The sequence below is a fragment of the Barbus barbus genome (assembly GCF_936440315.1).
Source record: "Barbus barbus genome assembly, chromosome: 29".
Lineage (NCBI taxonomy): Eukaryota > Metazoa > Chordata > Actinopteri > Cypriniformes > Cyprinidae > Barbus > Barbus barbus.
In genome coordinates this window covers 29,966,707-29,986,095 of record NC_136757.1, presented here as the reverse complement: position 1 = coordinate 29,986,095, position 19,389 = coordinate 29,966,707, and the positions used below count along the sequence as shown (strand labels likewise).

At 38.3% G+C, this 19,389-nt stretch overlaps 2 protein-coding genes across 2 annotated transcripts in view; one reads left to right on the top strand and one right to left on the bottom strand.

Moving 5' to 3' along the window:
- Positions 1-4,587, top strand: part of LOC306849900 (signal recognition particle 19 kDa protein-like) — a 5,495-nt gene extending 908 nt beyond the window's left edge. The window contains exons 2-5 of the mRNA XM_079385278.1: positions 1,185-1,260; positions 2,136-2,207; positions 2,287-2,395; positions 3,407-4,587. Of these exons, the coding sequence (XP_079241404.1) occupies positions 1,185-1,260; positions 2,136-2,207; positions 2,287-2,395; positions 3,407-3,537 (388 nt within the window). The 3' untranslated portion in view covers positions 3,538-4,587. The remainder of the gene's footprint in view (positions 1-1,184; positions 1,261-2,135; positions 2,208-2,286; positions 2,396-3,406) is intronic.
- On the bottom strand, positions 3,997-5,598 carry LOC306849901 (protein FAM240B-like; the record flags this gene model as incomplete). Its single annotated transcript, XM_079385279.1, has 2 exons — positions 3,997-4,090; positions 5,477-5,598. The coding sequence occupies 2 exons, from the start codon at positions 5,596-5,598 to the stop codon at positions 3,997-3,999; spliced, it is 216 nt and encodes a 71-aa protein (XP_079241405.1).
- Between the last annotated feature and the right edge of the window lie 13,791 nt (positions 5,599-19,389).

Here is a 19,389-nt window from a genome sequence, read left to right as displayed (position 1 = left end):
TGTGCGTGTGTGTGAGAGAGAGAGAGAGAGAGAGAGAGTGTGTGTGTGTGTGTGTGTGTGTGAGAGAGAGAGAGAGAGAGAGTGTGTGTGTGTTTACATTTAAGTATTATATTGTACTTTATATATCTGACTAACACCATTCAACTAACGTTACAAACTCAGTGGAGTAACGTGTGTGTGTGTGTGAGAGAGTGTGTGTGTGTGTGTGTGAGAGAGAGAGAGAGAGAGAGAGAGAGTGTGTGTGTGTGAGAGAGAGAGAGAGAGAGAGAGAGAGAGAGAGAGTGTGTGTGTGTGTGTGTGTGAGAGAGTGTGTGTTTGTGAGAGAGTGTGTGAGAGAGTGTGTGAGAGAGAGAGAGTGTGTGTGTGAGAGAGAGAGAGTGTGTGCGAGAGAGAGAGTGTGTGCGTGCGAGTGTGTGTGTGTGTGAGAGAGAGTGTGTGTGTGTGTGAGAGAGAGTGTGTGTGCGCGTGTGTGTGAGAGTGTGAGAGAGAGAGAGAGAGAGTGTGTGTGTTTACATTTAAGTATTTTTTAAGATAATGTATATGTACATTTTTATTTATATTTATTTATAATATTTGCATGTAATATTTTAAGTGTTAAATAAAATATTGAAATGTATAATTAGATAACTAAGAATTTATATTTATTAAATATGCATTGATTTATATATTTTATTTTGAAAATATGTATTTTTAAATTATATATTTTTTTATTCACACATGTATGTATAATTATATGTATTGTTACGTTAAGTACTTTATGTATTTATATGTACATGTATATATGTATATGTAATGTGTTTATTTATAATATTGACATATTTTACAAATATAATTTTGAAATTTATAGTTTTTAAGATTAATTTACTAAATATGCATTGATTTTTTATATATATATATATATAATTATTTTTACATTTAAATATTTAAATGTGTGTGTGTGTGTATATAATATATATATATATATATATATATATATATATATATATATATATATATATATATATATATATATATATATATATATATTTACATATTGTACGTATTTTATAAATGTAATTTTAAAACATTTATAGTTATTTAAGCATTTGTTAAATATGCATTGATTATATATTTTATTTTTTAAATTATATATAAATAAAAAAAATTCTCTCACACACATTATTTATATAATTTTTTCCCACCAGGTTTCTGTGCATCTATCCGTCATACATCAACAGTAAAAAGACCATAGCAGAAGGAAGAAGAATACCTGCAGAGAAGGTGAGTGTTGCTGCTGGTGTTGTTCATAATCTGAGTGTGTGTGTGTGTGTGTGTGTGTTTAATCTGAGTGTGTGTGTTTGTGTGTGTTTAATCTGAGTGTGTGTGTGTGTTTGTGTGTTTAATCTGAGTGTGTGTGTGTGTTTAATCTGAGTGTGTGTGTGTGTTTGTGTGTGTTTAATCTGAGTGTGTGTGTGTGTGTTTAATCTGAGTGTGTTTGTGTGTTTAATCTGAGTGTGTTTGTGTGTTTAATCTGAGTGTGTGTGTGTGTGTGTGTGTGTGTGTTTAATCTGAGTGTGTGTGTTTGTGTGTGTTTAATCTGAGTGTGTGTGTGTGTTTGTGTGTTTAATCTGAGTGTGTGTGTGTGTTTAATCTGAGTGTGTGTGTGTGTGTTTGTGTGTGTTTAATCTGAGTGTGTGTGTGTGTTTGTGTGTGTTTAATCTGAGTGTGTGTGTGTGTGTTTAATCTGAGTGTGTTTGTGTGTTTAATCTGAGTGTGTTTGTGTGTTTAATCTGAGTGTGTGTGTGTGTTTGTGTGTGTTTAATCTGAGTGTGTGTGTTTGTGTGTGTTTAATCTGAGTGTGTGTGTGTGTTTGTGTGTTTAATCTGAGTGTGTGTGTGTGTGTTTAATCTGAGTGTGTGTGTGTGTGTTTGTGTGTGTTTAATCTGAGTGTGTGTGTGTGTTTGTGTGTGTTTAATCTGAGTGTGTGTGTGTGTGTTTAATCTGAGTGTGTTTGTGTGTTTAATCTGAGTGTGTTTGTGTGTTTAATCTGAGTGTGTGTGTGTGTGTGTTTAATCTGAGTGTGTGTGTGTGTTTAATCTGAGTGTGTGTGTGTGTGTGTGTGTTTAATCTGAGTGTGTGTGTGTGTGTGTGTACAGGCTGTGGAGAACCCGTCGTGTGCTGAGATCCGGGACGTTCTCACCGCTGCTGGAGTCAATGTTCTGGTGGAGGTCTGATCATCGGTTTATTCGTGCGCTGGTTCTTGTATTTAGTGTGAATGTGAAATCGTGACATCATTTCCTCTTCCAGAACAAGATGTATCCGCGTGAATGGAACAGAGACGTTCAGTTCAGAGGAAGAGTGCGGATTCAGATCAAACTTGAGGATGGAAGTCTGTGCCAAGACAAGTTTGCATCTAGTGAGTTATGCGTTCGCTGCATTGAATAATTAGTTTTCAAATAGGGCTGCAAGATTTAGGAGAAAATGAATGGTTTTCTGATTAAAAACCATGACTGCAAATAAAGAGAGAATTTCCAGCTTTGCTCTGCTTGTTTTTAGGGCTGCATGATTTGGCCAAAACTTTGTGGTTATACAAATGATAAATTATATGAAATTGTTATACATCATAATAATAATTTAAAATATTTATTATTACCCTAATCCTAAATAAAAACAGGAAAATTACTAAATAAGAAAACTAAATAAGAAATATTAGTATTGTATTATTTTACTGAAATTCTGAGAAATTGTACACACACGCATATATGTAGCTTTGCTCTGCTTGTTTTTAGGGCTGCACATAAAATAACAACAACAATAGTAACAAGTTATTATATATGTATATATTTATATATAGTATAGTATAAAATAAGTTATTTTTTTATTATTGTAATTTGTATTACCACTAATAATATCACTTAAAAAAAAAGTATAGGAAAAAAATACTGTAAAATGACAATCCTAATATTAATGGCATCAAACTGTTATTTTGCTTGGAAACGGCAGGGACCCTTAAAGTTTCTCTCTTGTTGAAAAGCACTACTCGTATAGGATAGGAAGATGGTTGATGCATATTAATAACATCATTTCCAAATGCTCATTTATTTAGATTAATCTTGACGCCTAGTGTCCTTGCGTCTTAAGCCTGATTCGGACGGTAATTGTTTCTCATATGGACGTCTGTAAAGATGTAAAATGTATTCTTATTATTCCAAGCATATTTTCAAGGGGGTGGTGAGAGAAAAAACACAGACGTCCTGGATTCGGACGGCAATTAAATCAGCAACTACCCCCTGTATATGGTGACAGTCACTTGCGTCCCCCTGAGAAACAATTAGCGTCCGAATCGGGCTTTAGATGCAATATTTCTGAAACGCATACTGTGGTGTATAATAAAGGGAAATGACATCAGTTTTCTCTGTGTCTTTAGGGAAAGATGTGATGTTTTATGTGGCGGAGATGATCCCGAAGCTGAAGAGCAGAACACAGAAGAGCGGCGGAGCCGAGGCCGGATCGCAGCAGGGAGAAGGAGGGAAGAAAGGGAAGAAGAAGAAGAAGTAGATGACTTGTTTGTTTGTAAAACGGCTCTGTTTTGGTTCCTCTTTGACTGATTTTTGTTGGCGTCTGTATGTTTTCATTATAAACTCTCGCTGGACTTTCATTTGAGCACCAGATTGTTGTTTAGTTTGTAATATTCGATGACCTCTGACACTTCCAACAGCGAGGCAGAGGTGTTTGTGTTAATTATTGATGATGGATTGTGTTTAAGCAAGCGCTGAAATACAGGGGCGGCTCGTAAGACGCCGTCTGTCAGCAGCTCTGTCAGTTGTTTGTCCGGATCAGTGTTTCGACGCGGCTGTGAAATGCCAGCGCTCGTGTCCTTCATCGCACCTGTTCACCGCGGCCAGATCCTCTCTGTTTCCATCGCTGTGAATGTGTGAAATAAAGAGCGGAGCAGCAGTCAGTGACCGTGTGTTTATTGAGCTGCACTCATCTGTGTGTCTCAGTTAGATCTGCTTGTTAGTTCAGGGCTGGATTTCCCCCGCGAATGTCGCCAAAATTCTTCAGATGTTTGGTCCGAAGCTCCAGTCTGGTGAGCCACTCGTCACGCAGTCTGAAATCACACCGTTACAACCTCTTATTACTGCAGAGTTCATGCATGTCAATCAATACCAAAAACAGCTTTCTGATAAAACACCACATAGTTTCAAGCACATGAACGGAGGTTGGTAGGATTTCTTTTAATGTTTCTGCTCACCAAGGCTGCATTGATTCAATCAACAATACAGTAAAAATGTGAAATATTATTAGAATTAGAATAACAGCTGTTTTCTATGTGAATGTGTTAAAGTGTAATGTATTTCTGTGATCTGCAGCTGTATTTTCAGCATCATTACTGCAGTCTTCAGTGTCACATGATCTTCAGAAATCATAATAATATACTGATTTACTGCTCAACAAACATTTCTGATTATTATCAATGTTGAACACAGTTGTGCTGCACAATATTTTTGTGGAAACTGTGATACATTTAATTTTTCAGGATTCTCATGAATAAAAAGTTCAAAAAAGTAACGCATTTATTAAAACTAGAAGTCTTTTGTAACATTATAAATGTCTTTCCTGTCACTTTTGATTAATTTAATTCCTTCTTTGCATATACACACAAAAAACACAAACATATAGGCAAGTATATATAAAGTCAGTGTATTATATAATAGTTGGTTGGATGTGAGATCAAAAGTATCTTTAATAATTCTCTGAATAATGCTGTAACATGAGTATAATTGACTGTATGTGAGGAATACGGTTGAATATATTTGTACACCTGCTGCCGTCTCAACATGGATTATTGAATTTGAGGGCCGTTACTCTGATAATCTTCTGTTCTCAGCAGGACACAGATATTAAATATCAGCTCAGAGCCACTGGACTGTGCATCATAATAATAATAATATATGTGTGCAATCAAACAGAAGAAAGAATATAATATAGGGAGTGTGGAGCGTTCTTTACTTTTAACTTGCAATTATTATGTTATCATTATCCATATATGTTACAAAAAGAGTAAAAATATCACTTCTACACTGCAAAAAAATATCTAAACATTCTTAAATCAAGATGCATTTACTGTTAAAGTAAAATGATTTAAGATATTAAAAAAATGTTGTTAGTCAAATATAATCAAAATGTCTTAAAACAAGCAAAAATATGTGTCAATGGGTAAGAAAAATCATCTTAATTCAAACACTAAACAAGATTATTTTTCTTACCCCATTGACAGATATTTCTGCTGGTTTTAAGCAAAAACTCACTTTTTTTTCTTTTTTACAGAAAACAAGACATTATCTTAAGTGATTTTACTTGTACACTATGCATCTTGATTCAAGAATATTTAGATATTTATACTAGAAAACAAGACAGAAACACTAAATAAGTCATTTTTTATAATAAATATAAAAGGCCAGTAATATTATATTGTGATGTAATTGAGACTCACTTGGTGAGAGCGCTCCTCTTCATCCTCTCTTCTTCGGTGTCTGTCATGTGATTGTGATTGTTGATCTTTTGCTCCCAGAATGACTTGATGAAGAGTTTGTCATGAATGAGAGCAGAACTCATCTCCTGTGAAGAGAACAAACCAATCAAACACCTCTGATCGTCTCAGATCTGAACGTACATGTTCTCTCTCTTCACTTACCTGACTGTGTAAAGATCAGCACACAGAGGAAGAGTGATCTTCATCGTCCAGACGGCGAGTCTTTATTCCAGTGTGACTGGAGGGTCATCAGCACCTCTAATGATGTTCCTGAGCTCCTCCTCGGTTTATTTCAGAAGGGACTCTTCTCGATGGGATGGGCGGCACACATTCACTTCTAACACTCTCTCTCCTCACAGCTGCTGGACGCTTCTGCACCGCAAACAATGTGTTCTTCCATATACAAATATCTAAAGAGGATTTGCCTGAAACAAGAAAAACATCTGCGGTCTGTGAAATGACCCGAGAAAATATTCCTTTGGAATCAAAGCTTTGTATATATATATATATATCCTGAAAGCATGTCAGTAAATGCAAGCAAAAAGAAGCTCAGTTTAATACAAGCTAAACGTGTTATTGTTTTATTATGGAAAAACATCCAAAGACCTGCTCTTTCACAGTGGATTAAAGAAAAGTCCTTGCTCTTGAAAAATTTACGTGCAATAAAAGGTAAAGCAGAGGATTTGAAAAAGGTTTGGTCCCCTTTTTAGGCAATTAGTGAATAGATAAAGTGGAATGTTATGCAATTTGAAATCCAAAGTTTTTTTGTTTTTTTAAATAGAAATAATGAAATAACATTAATGCGTTTAATTTTTGTATTTGTATATATTACTTTATTTTATAACTTATTTTTTATGTTATTTTCTGTTTGATAAATGTAGGGGTGGGAAAGTATATTCTGTAATGTTATATAATTTGATATTTTGTAGTATTTGTGGGGGGTTTGTAACAAAATTAATCAAAAAACTAAGTTGAAAAAAAGAAAACAGGAGAAATATCTACTAATGTAGTCAGAATTATAATCTTGTATGGCCTTGAATTAAGTCTATTTTTCTGAGCCCACTGATAGATATTTGTGCATGTTTTAGGCAAAACTCACTTCATTTTGGTGCATTTTTCAGAAAGCAAGACATATCTTCCTTGGTGATAAATGTAGGTTATAAAAACATCGTGGGAACATTGTTTCAAAACGTTTAGAAAACATTGAAATGTCTAGTTTTTTTTTTTTTTTTTTTATTGTGATTAGAATGTTATCTAAATGTTACAAAAGTGTTTCTTATAATGTTAGACTTTTTTTTCACCCAAAATATAACATTATCTGAACAATTTTTTATATATATATATTCTAAGAACACTAAAATGTATAGTTTTCTTGTCATTATTTAAAAGCTAAAAAACATTTCTTACAGCGTTCTACTAATTTTATTTTCACCCAAAATATAACGTTATTTGAACATTTATTTTTAAAATGTTATGTTAAAATGTCCAGTTTTCTATAAGGTTCTTTAAAAGGTTGTTCCTTAGAGCGCTCAAGCACAAATAAAGTCATCATGGGATGATCAGAGTATGTTATGAATATGATAAGAACGCTCCATAAACATGACTTTAAGAACGTTTTGTCCTAACGTTTATATAACTGCTAAAAGACATTTGTGAAGGTTGTGAAACGGTCCCTGTTAGCTGGATTATATCATTTAGTCTCTCCAGTAAATGTATCTTGGTTTATGAATGTATTGCAGAGGAAAACAAGACACAAATACTGTGGAAGATATTCATTTGTTGTAGTGTAATGCAGCTTGAATCGCATCTAAAGAAGCAGTAGACACTGCAAACTAATGAAGATATTACTGTAAACAGCTGATGACAGTCTCATGTTCACATGTACAGCTCCTGACTCCCAACAATCACACCTGATATCCATTACATCATGTGTTTTTAAGGTGGAAAACATCTTGCATATGTTGTAAAGGACCATCACATCCAAAATAACCTCTCTAATCATCAAGTGACAGACACATTAAAACACGTGTCTCAGAGCTCAGAGGAACCAGAGGCGACATCTCTCATGTTTGTCAATGCACAGATATCTTAAACCATGCGGCATTAATTGCTTCACAGTTATATTTTCGTTATGAATTCTGAAAGTGTTGTTTATATGAACCTGAAATGCTGCAATCAGATTCATATATTTGTTTACACGTGCATTACTTCATGCAAACAAAACTTTGGCACTTTTTACAAATTTAAGTGGACTAAACATAATGGAAATAAGTTAGGTAAGAAAATGAAGAATTTAGTTTCTCATTTTAAACCAAGTAATTTGGACAAGCATTATTTAATTTCTATTAATTTCATTCAGATTGACTGTGGTGTTTATATGAAGGCTTTTATAAACCGATCATTAAATGCATGCGAACGTAGATTGTTTCAGTTGTAATCTAGCTCAAACTTTTCTTGGAAAATCTTAAATTCATCCTCATTTTGTGTCATCCCAGCTAATAAAAATATGTTCCCGTTAAAATATGAAAACCTTATTTCTGAAAGTTCAAAACATCCAGTTTATTTAAAAAATATAATAATTTATTCATCTGAATGCTAGAGGAACATTTCAGTATTTTACTACAATTCTGGGAACGTTACTTTTGAACGTTATTTTCTGAACATTCTGAAACAAGTCGTAACATTTAAAAACCATTCAACCATTCAAAACATTCAACTCAAACATTTCAGAAATAAAATGTTCTATGAACGATGCTTTTGTGCTAACATTGAGAACATTATTAAAGACCAGATAACTCCCTAGCTAAGAAAAATGTGTTTTAAGAACATTTAGCTAACGTTTCATTAAGTTATAAAAACATTACTTCTGAATGCTGTTTGAATTTGTTTTTTTTTAATCCAGTTTTTAGATGTTTTAAAAATTAAATTCCGTGCATATACGAAGGTTAAAGGAGCATGCAGACATTATGGGAATGATCTTTTTGAGTGTTATATTTACATTTTGAAATAAGGAGTAATGTTAGACTAGCTAAAAAGCTTCAGAAATAAAATGTTCCATCCATACATTCAAAACAATGTATAAATGATGTTTTCTTGCTAATGTTTTGAGAACATTACACTGCAAAAAATGATTCTTACTCAGTGTTTCTGTCTTGTTTTCTAGTATAAATATCTAAACATTCTTGAATCAAGATGCATTTACTGGACAAGTAACATGATTTAAGATATTAATTCAAAAAAATTGTTTTTGCTCAAAACAAGCACAAATATCTGTCAATGGAGTAAGAAAAATGATCTTAATTCAAAGGCTAAACATGATTATTATTCTTGCCCCATTGACAGATATTTGAGCTTGTTTTAAGGAAAAACTAACAACTTTTTTTTTTTTTTTTACAGAAAACAAGACAATATCTTAAGTCATTTTACTTGTACAATAAATTCATCTTGATATTTTAGATATTTATACTAGAAAACAAGAAAAAACACTTTGTCAGAACGTTCCGGGTCTGTTCCCTGAGACTGTGGATTATTAGGATGTGTGCTAAACCAATAACTGTTGTGTTAGAGACAGCGATGGCCTCTATTGTTCGCTCACATTACGGCACATTAACACCTGCTCATTTTCTTGCCCTTTTACACAAGGCCAAATGTATCTGGAGAATCTGGGTGTGATACAAATGTGTGAGATTCGATGTCTTCTGGGCATGATTTCTGCTGAGCTCCAGGTCTTAACCAGCGCTGGCCTGAGCTCTATTTCAGTCCCGGCAGTGTGTAATTATGATATAAGACACTAATGCTGCTTAAGACATCAGTCACAGCTGCACAGGCGGCTTGACTCATTGTTCTAAAATAAACTTTGCTGTATGCTTGTTTTTTGAACCTGCATTGATGATATTAAGCCCAGCATGTGATGCAGGCTCAGGAGACCTGGCCTTTCAACCCACTTATCTCCGTGTGATGTAGACATCTTAACCACATTCACTTCAGCTTCATTAACCAGATCCAGAGCTTCCACGCTTCACAGGGCACTTATGGCAAAGGTTTGAACATTTTTACAGTAACATTAATAGAATGCATGTTCAAAGTTCTCTGGTGTTTAATAATGTTCTTACAACACTATAAACATTATTCACACTGCAAAAAAAAAAAACATTTTTGGTCTTGTTTTCAGCCAAAATATGTACAAAATTCTTAAATCAAGAAGAATTTTCTAGACGAGTAAAAAATTTTTAGAAAAACCGAGTCAAAATTAAGTGAGTTTTTGCTCGAAACAAGCAAAATAATCTGCCAATGGGGTAAATAATATTGTTTCTTTTCATGTTTTAGTTGGACGTTCATCTAACGTGTTTTTAATTGTTAATAGAATTGTTACTTTCAGAAAAAGTTACTCTTTGCACAAACATTTAAATAACTTAAGAACATTATGAAATGTTCTTAGGATGTAAACTCTTAAAAATAAAGGTGCTTCACGATGCCATAGAAGAACCTTTTGGCCTAAATGGCTCCATAAAGAACTTTTAACATCTTTGTTTCACAAAAGGTTATTTTTGGCAAAAGAAGGTTCTTCAGATTATAAAAAGGTAAGAAAGAGATGGTTCTTTGACTGAATGGTTCTTTGTGGAACCAAAAATGGTTCATCTGTGGCATCGCTGGGAAGAACCTTTTAAGCACCTTTATTTTTAAGAGAGTGTATCTAGACTTCAATAAATAATTTAAAGTGATATTTCACCCCAAAAATGAAAGTTCTGTCATTATTTACTCACCTTCATGTTCCAGTCCTGTATGCATTTCTTTCTTCTGCGGAAACACACAAATATATTTTCAGCTTATATATTGACTTCCATGATATTTTTATTCATATAATGGAAATCAATGGGAGCAGAAACTGTTTGTTTCCTTATTTTGTTTTCCACAGAGCAAAGAAAGTCATACAGGTTTGGAACGATATGAGGACGAGTAAATAATGATATGATCATTTTTGGGTGAACTAATTAACCCTTTAAAACCGTTAATGTAAATTTTGGTCTTTGTTTCTATTAAAGAATATCAAATGATATTAAAGAAGATCAAATGAATCATATTTACATTTATGCATTTATCCCTTTCAACAGAAGCAGTCGGCAACATTAAAGCCAGTTACACAAGCTTGTTTCTACCACGGAATAAAACAAAGGTATTGTGACTTTTCATCTCACAATTCAGACTTTTTTCTTGCATTTCTGAGAAGTTTGAGTTGCGAGATATAAACACAGAATTCTTTGAAAAGTCCAAATTATGAGAAATAAACACGACTGCAAGAAAAAAAGATTTGAATTGGGAGATAAAAAGTTGCAGTTAGCTTTATTCTGTAACAAAAAAAAAATAAGAATTGTGATATGCAAACTTGGAATTGTGATAAAGTCAGAATTCTAAGAAAAAAGTTGCAACTGTGAAATGTAAACTTTAATTCAGAGAAAAAGACAAATTACAAAGTGTAGTCTCAATTCTGAGGAAAAAGACATGCGTTGTCAGAATTCTGTGAAGTAAAGCCTGAACTCTGAGATAAAAAGTGGCAATTACCTTTTCCATTTAGAAACGTGCTTCTATAGTTTTATCTCTGTTGTGCTTTCTATGTCTGTTTCAAATCATGAAGTGATTAAATTAAACCCTCAAAATTTAGAGATTAGATGCCACTGAACACTGAATTTAGCTGAGAATCGCTCTCTGCGTGAAGTCTGATGTCATTTGGAGATAAGATTAGAAAACAGACAAACAGAGACGCTTGCCAGCTTTAGCAAGTTAACCAGATATCAGATGAAGTGACGGAAGATCTGCTTTCAGCTCACACACACACACACACACACTCGCTGACATTCAGAGAGAGAGAAATGCAGAAGTACACGGTGGCTTGTTACACCTCCAGGTGCATTATGGGTCAGAGAGGGAGACTGTATTGTTGATCAAACACTGAAAAACAATCTGTGTCTAGATGCATTTATTGCTTTATTTTAGTGCTGTCAAACAATTAATCGTGATTAATCACATACAAAATAAAAGCTTTTGTTTACATGATATATGTGTGTGTACGAGGTCTATTTATTATATATATATATATATATATTTTTTTTTTTTTTTTTTCAGAAATGCATGCATTTGTGTGTATTTATATATACATAATAAATATACACAGTACACATATATTATATGTCAGCACAGTATTTACATGTATGCATTTGGCAGATGCTTTTATCCAAAGCAATGCAAGATATACATTTGATCAGTCCATGCATTCCCTGGGAATCGAACCCATGACCTTGGTGTTGCAAGCACTGTGAAAAATATGTTCTTCAGAACTGTGTTCAGTAACGTTCTTCAATAACAACAATTTAATCTCATAACGGTTTCTAAATGATCGCATGGACTGTTTCTCTAACATTCAACTAAGAAGAAATGTTCTTATTGCATTATAGGAATAGATATTTTGGATTCAGAAATAATGTTTTCATGACGGTTTATATATAATAAATCGGAATGTTTGTATAATGTTTGCATAACCAAGAAAAATGCTCTTTAAATACAAATATTTGTGTTTTAGATGCTTTAGAATATGTAAATATTTCTCTATTTACATAACCAAGAAAAATATTTTTCTTGAAGTATAAAAAATGTCTGTTTTAGACATTGAGAGAATGTTCAGATGATATTTTCAAAATTGTAGAATATAATGTTCCTCTAATGTTCACATAACCAAGAAAAAACATTCTTAATACATAGAAAAATTAATAAAATACTGGTCGTTCAATAAATGTATAAAACATTCAGAAATACTGTTTTCATAATAGTTTCAAAATGATAACCAAATGATTCAAATGTAACATTCTCGTAACATTTCCAAAATGGAATGTTCTCCTAACGTTCACATAATAACCAAGAAGATACATTCTTAATATATTAAAGAACTGGAAACATTTAAAAACATTCAGAATAACATTTTCATAATGCTTTAAAAATTATAAAATGGATTGTTTCTCAAGTATTGACATAACCATAAAATAACTTTAAATATAATAAATGTGTGATTTAAATGTTGAGAGAACCTTAAAATGGAACGTTCTTATAACATTTTCATGATGATAGAATGAAATGTTCCTCTAACGTTCACATAACCAAGAAACAACGTTCTTAATACAGTACATTAAACAGTCTAAGTTTCTATTTCTACTTCTGCTGATTGTATTTAGGCTTCAAAATTAATAAAAGCTGTGTTCATTAATGATGATCATGATGAATAATATGTGTAAGAATCATTACCTCTTGTTGGTCACAGAGCTGATTTTCTGCAATAATCCAAAAGGTAAAAATCATGTTATGTGTTTGTCGAGGGAAGCCGGATGATTAAAAACTACAGAAATACACAATCACTTCAGTACTTTATATGACATCTTCTGAGCCACTTAATAGTGTGCTTCCTGTTTAGTGTCTTCACTTGACCAATACTGCACTCTGCTGCTCAGTCTGGGATTCATTTCATGTTATAAAACACTGATCTTATACTTCTTTCTCTTAATCATTTGTATTTTGGAACAGAGCTAAAACAACACAGTTTATTTTTACCCAAAATATAACATTATTTGAACATTTAGTTGCAACAGAATGTTAAAATGTTCAGTGTTCTTATTGTGAATAGAACAATATTTAAAAATGACAAAACTTAATTATTTTCACCCAAAATATAATGTTTCTAACATTTCTAAGAATGTTAAATGTCCAGTTTTCTTGTTGGGATTATAAAGTTGTTCAAACGTTTCTAAAACCTTTCTTAAATGTTCTACTAGTTTAATTTTCTCCAGTGTTGGGGAAAGTTACTTTTAAAAGTAATGCATTTATTGCGTTACTTCCTAAAAAAGTAACTGTGTTAATTTGTTACTTTTTATGGAAAGTAATGCGTTACATTACTTTTGCATTACATTTTCTCATCTGAGCTGGGCTTGTTTGAGCAAAACACTTTTATTTGAGCAATTATTTTTTTTTATGTTTATATAAAGTCAGTAAATAAAAAGGGTTAATAAAAAGGGAATAAATACATAAAGCATATTTGCATTATTTAACATTTAATTATTGCAGGTTTGCATTATATTTGCATTTGAGTGTTTTTATTGATTTTGAGGAACACTGAATGTGTTTTAGTGCAGGTGAGATGAGTAAATACATGATGATATTTAGTCTAGAACTACAGTAAGATCATGTTCACACATAATCTCTGATTTCTCTCAACATGGCAACACTAGAGCGGTCACTCAATACATCAGAAACACAGAAACCGGAGTTACTATGAAAAAGTTATTTTCTTGTAAATTAAAAAGTAATGCATTACTTTACTAGTTACTTGAAAAAAAGACATCTGCTTATATAACTCACTTTACTAATGTATTACCCCAACACTGATTTTCACCCAAAATATAATGGTATTTGAACATTTATTTCTAACCCTCTGGCATTGTTCATTTGGGAGTCACACTTGTGTTGTTCGCGGTCAAAAGTGTTGTTTTTTCAGTAAAATCAATCATATATTTTTGTTCCATAATATATTTTATTTTTTTTATTTTGAGAGAATTTCATGGTACTAATTAATATTTATGTAATAATTACGATACTACGGAGCCCCTTAGAGCTCATGGTGGTGGAAAGATTTCAGAGTGGGTGAAAAAAATTTGGGATGGGAGGAAAAAATATTTCTCAAATCTTTTGCGTTCCCTCGCATAGATGTTTGCGTTCTCTCGCAAAACTTTGCGCAAGTTTTGCGAGAGAACGCAAAAGATTTGAAAAATAGTTTTTTCACCCATCCCGAAATTATGATATGAAGTAGGCCTATTGTTTACTAAAAACATGGTAACACTTTACAATAAGGTGTCATTTGTTAACATTAGTTAATGTATTAACTAACATGAATGAACAATTAATTTATTACACTAGTTATTAAGCTTTGTTAATGTTAGTTCATAAAAATACAGTTCATGTTAGTTGCATTAACTAATGTTAACAAATAATGCATTAGTAAATGTTGAAATGAACTACGATTAATAAATGCTGTAGAAGTATTGTTCATTTGTATTTCATGTTAACTAATGTAGTTAACTAATGAACCTTATTGAAAAGTGTTCCCAAAAAAATGTTTTTGCTTAAAACTTACAAATATCTGCCAATGGGGTAAGAATAATTAAACTTAATTCAAAGGGAATGCAACATTATTTTTCTCCGTGTTTATGTCTTGTTTTCCCATCGAAGCATTCTTAAATAAAAATACATTTCACAACATAATGACTGAAGATATGAAATTTAGTTTTCTAAGAAAAATTATGTATCAAAATCACAAATTTATGGTTAAAAGAGAAATATCTGCCAAAGGGGTCAGAAATAAAATACTATAATCTTAAAATAATCTTGTTTTTGCTTTGAATTAAGTTACATTTTTTAACCCCACAGCCAGATTTTGTTCATGTTTTAAGCAAAAATGCTCTTAATTTTAATACATTTTTCAGTAAACAAGACTTCTTATCTTCTGTCATTTTGCTTCTTTAGTAAACGTGTCTTGATTTAAGAATCTTTAGATATTTTGTTTCAGTGCACAGCCTCATAAAGCAGAGGTCAGTGATTGCGGTGCAGACGGTGTTACAGATTTACGGTTTCTATTTTTACCGCCTGCTGGTTTTGAGCAACATATTTCCAGATGCTTTTAATAAGGTGCACTGGAACGAACTGTATTTTGCATTCACAATGTAGACTGTCACGAACAGACTAGGAGACACGGAGGAGTAAAGTCAATACAGGGTTTTATTAGGATAGGTGCAAGGGTGAGTGCTGAGCGGAGGAGCGGGGACAGGATCCAGGAAGGGAAGTCGGCGGTGCGCACTGCCGCGGGGAGGACCAGGACAAGGAAGTTCCAGGGGCGGTGGAGAACAGGAGCGGTGGAGACCAGGAGCGGTGGAGACTTGGAGCGGGGGTTATCGGGAGGTCTGCAGGTAAGTAAGACAAGGTTAGAAGTCAGGCTAGGTTCGGGTAGTGAACGGTAGACCGGACGAGGAAGGAGTGCTTGTGGTGAGTGGATATAGTGCTGTTCATTAGCCGGTGACAGGTGCGGGGAATCAGTACTCAGGTGATTGGGATCTGGCTAATGAAGGTGCAGGTGACTGTGATTCTCTGACATTACCCCCCCCTCCAGGGGCGGCTCCTGACGCCCTACCACGGCGACGGGGGCGGCCTCGGCCTCTGGGTGCGGGACGACTAGGGTGGTTGCGGTGAAACTCTTCGAGGAGCAAGGGGTCGAGGATGTCGTCCCTGGCCACCCAGGATCTTTCCTCTGGGCCATACCCCTCCCAGTCCACCAGGTACTCGAGCCGGGCGCCCCGTCGCCGCGAGTCCAGGATGGTGCGGACCCGGTAGACCTCAGCGCCATCTATCATCTCCGGAGGAGGGGGCGTGTCCGGTTCGGTGGTTCCTGGGGTAGAGGGGGAGAAGGGTTTGAGTAGTGAGACGTGGAAGGTAGGGTGGATGCGATACCTGGGGGGGAGCTGAAGCTCATAGGTGACGTCGTTCACCTGCCTCTGGATCTTAAATGGACCAATGAAGCGGGGACTCAGCTTCTTGCAGGGCAGGCGGAGACGGATATCCTTGGTCGACAGCCAGACCCGATCTCCTGGCTGGTATTGGGGGGGTTCGGATCTCCGAATGTCCGCAAAGCGTTTATGTCTCCGCACTGCCCGCTGGAGATGGATGTGGGCTGAGTCCCAAACCCTCTCACTCTCGCGGAACCAGTGGTCCACAGCTGGAACTTCTGCGGGTTCCTCCGTCCAGGGGAATAGTGGGGGTTGGTAGCCGAGCATGCACTGGAACGGGGTGAGGCCGGTGGTGGATTGACGAAGGGAGTTCTGTGCATACTCGGCCCAGGGGAGAAAACGGCTCCAGCTGTGCTGATCGGGGGAGCAGTATGACCGGAGGTAGCGTCCGAGCTCCTGGATCTTACGCTCAGTCTGGCCGTTGGTTTGGGGGTGATAGCCCGAGGACAGGCTGACAGTGATTCCCAAGAGGCGGAAGAAGGATCTCCAGACCCGGGACACGAACTGAGGGCCACGGTCCGACACGATGTCTTCCGGTAGGCCGAAATTGCGGAACACATGGTGGAATAGGCATTCGGCGGTCTCCAATGCCGTGGGCAAGCCCCTGAGGGGGATGAGTTTGCAGGCCTTGGAGAAGCGGTCAACCACAACTAGGACACAGGTGTGGCCCTCAGACTCAGGGAGGTCGGTGACGAAGTCCACACCGAGATGGGACCAGGGCCTCTGGGGAATGGGCAGGGGAACCAGTTTGCCTGCGGGCAGATGGCGAGGAGACTGGGACATGGCACAGACTGAGCACCCTCGGACGTACCTGATGACATCCGCGGTCATACCAGGCCACCAGTACCGAGCTTGGAGGAGTGAGAGGGTTCGCTGGCTGCCTGGGTGTCCAGAGCCCGGTACTTCGTGAGCTGAGCCCAGAAGGGTGAGGCGTTGGGAGCGGGGCACATAAATTTTCCCTTCTGGGCCTCCCTGCGGGGCGGGTTCGGTGAGAGTGGCGTCACGGATGTTGTCGTTAAGTGTCCACTGGATGGGGCTGACTATGAGGGCTGGAGGGAGAATAGGCTCGGGGTCTGTGGGTGTTTCTGGGGCATGCAAGCGGGAGAGAGCATCGGCCTTGGTGTTGCGGATTCCGGGGCGGTAGGTGATAGTGAAGGAGAACCGAGTGAAGAAGAGGGCCCAGCGTGCTTGACGGGGGTTTAAGCGTTTGGCATCTCTTAGATACTGGAGGTTTTTATGGTCCGTGATGACAGTGAAGGGGCAGGCGGCTCCCTCCAGCCAGTGACGCCACTCCTCCAAGGCTAGTTTGATGGCCAGCAGCTCTCGATTGCCAATGTCGTAGTTTACCTCCGCAGGGGACAGCTTCCGCGAGAAGTAAGCGCAAGGATGGAGGCTGGGAGGCTCGTCGTGGTGTTGGGACAGCACGGCCCCGACTCCTGTGGTGGAGGCGTCGACTTCCACGACGAAGGGGAGCTGGGGATCCGGGTGGCGTAGGATAGGGGCCGTGCTGAAGGCTTCCTTGAGCTTTTGGAACGCTTCGTGGGCTTCGGGGCTCCAGGACAGAGACTTGGGCTTACCACGGAGCATGGAGGTGAGGGGTGACGACAGTCGACTGAATTGACAGATGAAACGTCTGTAAAAGTTGGCGAAGCCCAAAAAGCGCTGTAGCTCCTTGACCGTCTGTGGCAGGGGCCAGTCCAGGATCGCTTGGACCTTCCCCTGGTCCATCTGGATTCCTTCGGGACTGATGGTATAGCCGAGGAACTGTACCGTGGAGCGATGGAACTCGCACTTCTCCAGTTTAAGGTAGAGCCGGTGCTCTCTGAGCCGCTGGAGGACCTGCTCAACGTGGTGGCGATGTTCGGCCAGGTTCCGGGAGTAAATCAGGATATCGTCGATGTAGACGATCACGAATTGGTGGAGGAACTCCCGGAACACCTCGTTCATGAAGCCTTGAAAGACGGACGGTGAGTTGGAGAGGCCGTACGGCATAACCCGGTACTCGTAGTGCCCAGATGGAGTGTGGAACGCCGTCTTCCACTCATCGCCCGCCCTTATCCTCACGAGGTTGTACGCGCTTCGCAGGTCCAACTTGGAGAAGATGCGGGCCCCACGGAGTTCCTCGAGGGCGGCCGGGACCAGGGGAAGCGGGTACGGGAGTTTGACTGTCTGCTCGTTGAGTGTGCGGTAATCTATACAGGGCCTCAAGCCTCCGTCCTTTTTGCCCACGAAGAAGAAGCTCGAGGCGGCGGGGGATGTTGACTGCCGGATAAAGCCTTGTTGAAGAGCCTCCTGGATGTACTCCTCCATTGCCTTGCGCTCCGGGATGGACAGGGGGTAGATCTTACCCTTAGGCAGTTTTGCTCCAGGCAGCAGGTCAATGGCACAGTCCCATGGCCGGTGCGGTGGTAGGCGAGTGGCTGCCTGTTTGCTGAATACATCCTGGAACGCCTGGTAGTCAGATGGGACAGTACACTTCACCTGGGGCTCAGGACTTTCTACTAGAGTGGAACAGACTGTCAGGGGGGCAGGGTTCGTAGGGATCCTCTGTACTGACTGCAGGCAGGACTGGGAACAGAACTCGCTCCAGCGAGTGACTTCGCATGGATCCCATCTGACTACTGGAGAATGGAGATTGAGCCATGGGCGTCCCAGGATGATATCCACCGTGGGCCCCTCCAGTACCAGGAAGGTGATGGACTCCTCGTGTAGACAGCCGACCCTGAGTGTCACGGGAGGAGAGCGATACCTCACTCTACCACGCCCCAGCGGCTTTCCCTGGATGGTCTCGACTCGGAGCTCCTGGGGTTGCCGCCTCCGGGGGAGATTGAGGTGGGTTAGTAGGGCTTGGGAAATGAAGTTCCCCGAGGAGCCCGAGTCGACCAGGGCGGAGACTGTAAGCGAGGAGTCTGGGGTGAGGAGTTGTACTGGCATCAGCGATAATGAAGAAATATCTGGTTCAATTTGAAGGGTACTCACCGCGGGGCGTGGAGGTCGAACGGGGCATTCCCGGATGAAGTGTCCTGGTTTCGCACAGTAGAGGCATAGGTTGGCCGCGAGGCGGCGCGCACGTTCCGTGCGGGAGAGGCGGGCGGTGTCTACGAGCATGGGTTCGGGTACTGGGGAGCTGGCAGTGGGTGAAGCTGACGGGGAGGCGGATTCATCCTCGAGGCAGGCGGCGAGGCGTTGAGAGATGCGAGAGGCGCGTTGCATGAAGGTTTCTAGTCCAACACTGTCATCGTAGATGGCCATCTGGGCGCGCAGGCGGGGATTCAAGCCGAG